This window comes from Pteropus alecto, unplaced genomic scaffold, assembly GCF_000325575.1.
Source record: "Pteropus alecto unplaced genomic scaffold, ASM32557v1 scaffold53, whole genome shotgun sequence".
NCBI lineage: Eukaryota > Metazoa > Chordata > Mammalia > Chiroptera > Pteropodidae > Pteropus > Pteropus alecto.
The window spans coordinates 6,725,819-6,729,681 of NW_006434366.1; the positions used below are offsets into that span (position 1 = coordinate 6,725,819).

The 3,863-nt window shown below is 63.4% G+C and overlaps 1 protein-coding gene across 1 annotated transcript in view; it reads left to right on the forward strand.

Annotated features, from left to right (window-relative positions):
• The window catches only part of LOC102897264 (E3 ubiquitin-protein ligase PDZRN3), a 96,743-nt gene that overhangs the window by 63,143 nt on the left and 29,737 nt on the right, over positions 1-3,863 (forward strand). The window contains exons 4-5 of the mRNA XM_025044835.1: positions 371-618; positions 1,726-1,810. Coding sequence (XP_024900603.1) covers positions 371-618; positions 1,726-1,810 — 333 coding nt within the window. The remainder of the gene's footprint in view (positions 1-370; positions 619-1,725; positions 1,811-3,863) is intronic.

Genomic DNA, 3,863 nt, shown 5'->3' on the forward strand with positions numbered 1-3,863 from the left:
CCCACTCGAGGCCCATCGTGACTCCCGCCACATCCCCGGTGGCCTATGTGGTCGTTCGCTTCATGTTTTCAGTTGGCTTGTTCCTTTAAACCAAAGGAAGTCATTTAAAAGGGGACTCGATACCACGTTTTTACCCGCAAAACCGACAGGCCGGAAGCACACGGACGCTTGCCCCGCGCTGCTGCGGCGAAGGCTCTGAGCCCAAGGCCATGCCTCCCAACAGGTGTCCCGGGCAGGTGTCCCGGAGCCCGGCACGAGGGCCCGAGTGTCCTGGACCCCGACTGCCCCTCGCTGCCTCCAGGGAGCCCTCAGCCCTGTCCTGGTCTGGGCTCTGCTGGCCCTGCTCACGCTGCCCCAAATGTCCCCACAGGTCAACGGCAAGGACCTGTCCCAGGCCACCCACGACCAGGCGGTGGACGCGTTCAGGACGGCCACGGAGCCCATCGTGGTACAGGTGCTGCGGAGGGCCCCACGGGCCACGGCGTTCCCGCCCGTGCCCGGGCCGCAGCTGGCGGACGCGGCCACGCAGACCGACATCACCTTCGAGCACATTGTGGCCCTCGCGAAGATGGCGGCCCCCCCCACGCCTGGGCTGGGGCCCTGCCTCCTGCCCGAGGGGTAAGCCGCACGCCGTGCACGCGGTGGCTGGGCGGGCGGGTGCTGGGTGCTGGGTGTTGTATGCTCTGGGTGCTGTGTGTTGGGTGCTATGTGCACTGGGTGCTGGGTGCTGGGTGTTGTATGCGCTGGGTGCTGTGTGTTGGGTGCTGTGTGTACTGGGTGCTGGGTGCTATGTGTGTTGGGTGCTGTGTTGTTTTGACCTCTGGTTCTGGCTGCAAGGTCAGAGGTCAGCAGGAGTGCACATCAGATTGGGGGTGTCACCATGACACCTGCCAGCGGGGCCCTCAGCACCAGGTGTCCCTTCATGCGGGCAGTGCAGTCACTTGCTGGGTCTGGGGACTTGAAATCTGGCCATGTGACCGTCACTCACATCTGGTCATAGCTGAGAACCAGGGCGGGAAGGCCCAAGCCTGTTGACACTGTGCTGATGTCAGGGACGGGGGTCAGGGTCCCAGCTGGGATGGGGGTCAGGGTTCCGGCGGACGGTCCGGGCTGGAGCCTCAGTCCCTGTCCCCCTCAGGCCTTGTCCGAGCCGCTGACGCATGCGTCATGCTTCCCGCTGCCTTCGCTCCCGGCTGTCCACTCAGCGTCCAGACAGGCGGCTGGTTCTGGGGACGGTCACATGTTGCCCCAGAGAAACCCCAGCCCATTCTCCTGGCAGTGTGAGTGTGTGTGCGTGTGTTGCTTACACACACATCAGCACACGTACACACGGCACACACACAGGTACCAGGTGTGAGCACAGTCCAGGGATGTAGAGAGACTGTCCGAGGGGACGCACCGGGGTCTCGGTCACAGCCTCAGGATGGACCTCAGGGGCCGGCACGTGTCTCTGTGTGTCGCCTGCAGCTGAAGCTTTGTTCCCCCCCAGAGGTAGAAGGTAACCATGAAGCAGCAGGTGGCCAAGGTGAGCCTGTCTCGTGCCTGGAGACAGAGTTAGTCGTCTTGAGTCCTGTGCGTCCAGCGGGCTGGGTGCTGGAAGCCACCGTGCCCGCCATCCCACCCACCCGTCTTCCGGAGGAGATGGCCTTGAGCACGCGTGGTGTGAACTCAGGGTGGAGGCCTGGGGGGCAGGCGCCTCACAGTCTCTCGCCCTCGCCCTCCCAGGCACCCCTCGGCACACATGTACTACGATCCCAGCTACGTCGGAGGCGGCCCCCAGGCCCTGGACAGGGAGGAGCTGGAGCTGGAGGTACGAGGGGACCCCCAGGGTCCTGAGACCCACGGGCGGGAGCTGCTACTGTCGCCCGGCGCCTCGTGACAAGCGGGCCTGGACACTCACGTGGCATGATCACCCCGTGTGCTTTGGGGGAGGGCGTGTCTTCCTCTGCGTGTGTTTCGGGCACACCCCACCACGCTCCCGCGTCCTCCTGTGTGACGCCTGAGCCGTGAGTTGTGGTTTTGTAAGTTGCGGGCACTGACTGTTCTGATTCAGCTCTGATGCTGAGCAGCACTGAGACTGTCCCTGACTCAGGACCAGCCTGCCCCTCCCACCATCTGTCCCCAGAGTGGGGACGGTGCAGGGGCCCCCAGTGGCCAGGCTGGTGACTGCCCTAGGAAACGCTGGGGGGGAGGGGCAGGGGACAGGTGTGACTGTCCCCTTGAAATCCGGGCCTGCTCCGGGGGGCTCGGTTCCCAGCACGGGTCTGCCTCCTCGGCCTGACCAGGCCACTCCCAAAGGCCAGGCCGAAACGAAGCAGCACTGGCGGTGTGGCCACCGTCCCCTGGGCGGGGCTGCCGTGAGCTCCCGGAGGTCTCGCCCTGGGGTTCCTCCAGGGCCGCCAGGGCTCGGGTCACAGAAATACCGTGGTGACGTCTGAGCGCCGTGTCCCATTGTCCAGACGCCTGGCGGAGTTTGCAGCCTGCTCCGGCCGACCCGGGGCTCTGAGCTGGGCGGTCCCGCACTGGGTTTTCTAGCTGAGAGGGGCCCGCGGTGGCCTTCAGGGACAGGGGTGCCTTTGGGGCAGGTGATGGGCTGATTTGCATTTCTGGAGCCACATGGTACATTTAAAGGGTCAGGAACTCAGCAAGCTGGTGAGCAGAGGTGAAAATGTAGGTCATGGCAGCAAAGGCCCAGAAGGACTGGCCTTCCGAACCCTGGGCGCCCAGTCCTCCCTTTTCATTTGCGGAAAGAAGGAGGTCAGCCCAGTGCCACGCGTCCAGCAGCGGCCGGTCATTCCTGGCCCGCGTGACCTCACTGCGTGGACCGTGTGGCGTGGAGGCAGGCGGGCTGTCCAGACGAAGCTGTAGCCGGCAGCGGCGTTTTCGGTTCTGTCACGCGTGCCGTCACACACACGCTGCTCCTCGGTCGCCTGCCACAAGCTTTGCGGTCACCTCGCCTGGCTGCTCGCGGACTTGTCCCGGAAGCAGCTGGCCGCGACCACGTCAGCCCGGACACTGAGCGTTTGGGCCGCAGTTGTGCACTTGGAGCCAAATAAAGGACCACGAAACTCCGCCAACTGGGGAAGCACAGAAACAGACGGTTCTCGCGCCCGAAGGACGTGCAGCCAGGGGAGACTCGGCTTGCGCGCGAAGGACGACCTGTGGCCCGTGACGCGCAAATTCGGTGGCTCCAGCGTGTTCGGAAAGAACTTGCCCTTGTGGTTAAGTACGAGCCGCAAACTAGTGCTCATTGTGCCTTGTCTGCTGCTCAAAGTGTGAGCAGAGCGATTTCCATCCAACTCCACTAAGTTCTCAGAAATTCATGGGATTCAGTTCATGAAAATTCGCCATCCTGCTAAGGCTATAATTAGGCAGTCGTTGACTTAATGAAGATTTCCAGGTGCAGAAAATGAAGCTGTCCTCCTGAGGGAGTGTGTGAAATGTGCTCCCTCTGCTGGAGCAACTTCTGTGACCTCGGACGAGTGGCCCTGCCCGTGCGTCCTTTCCGCCGAGGCCTCTGGTCACGATGCCAAGAGCTGTGATGCCTCATCACAGGGCACAGAGGGGTGAGGGAGCTAGGACAGGGTGAGACGCTCATGAGGAAGCTGCTGGAAGGAGACAGAGCCGGATCCAAGGTCTTCAAGGCCCCCCATCCCTCGCTTTCCGCTCCGTGCAGCGGCCAGAGAGATGGGTGACGGCGGCGATTGGGTCGTCCTGACATAAAACGTTTATCTGATTTCCCACAGTGCTGAAGTAAAATTTGAGTAGTCAGGCTGCCTTTGGGCCCCACCTGCTCTGGCCCCACTGCTTGGCCACGCTCAGCCCCTCCCCCCGCTCCGCACCCAGCCCCGCCCCCCCACGCT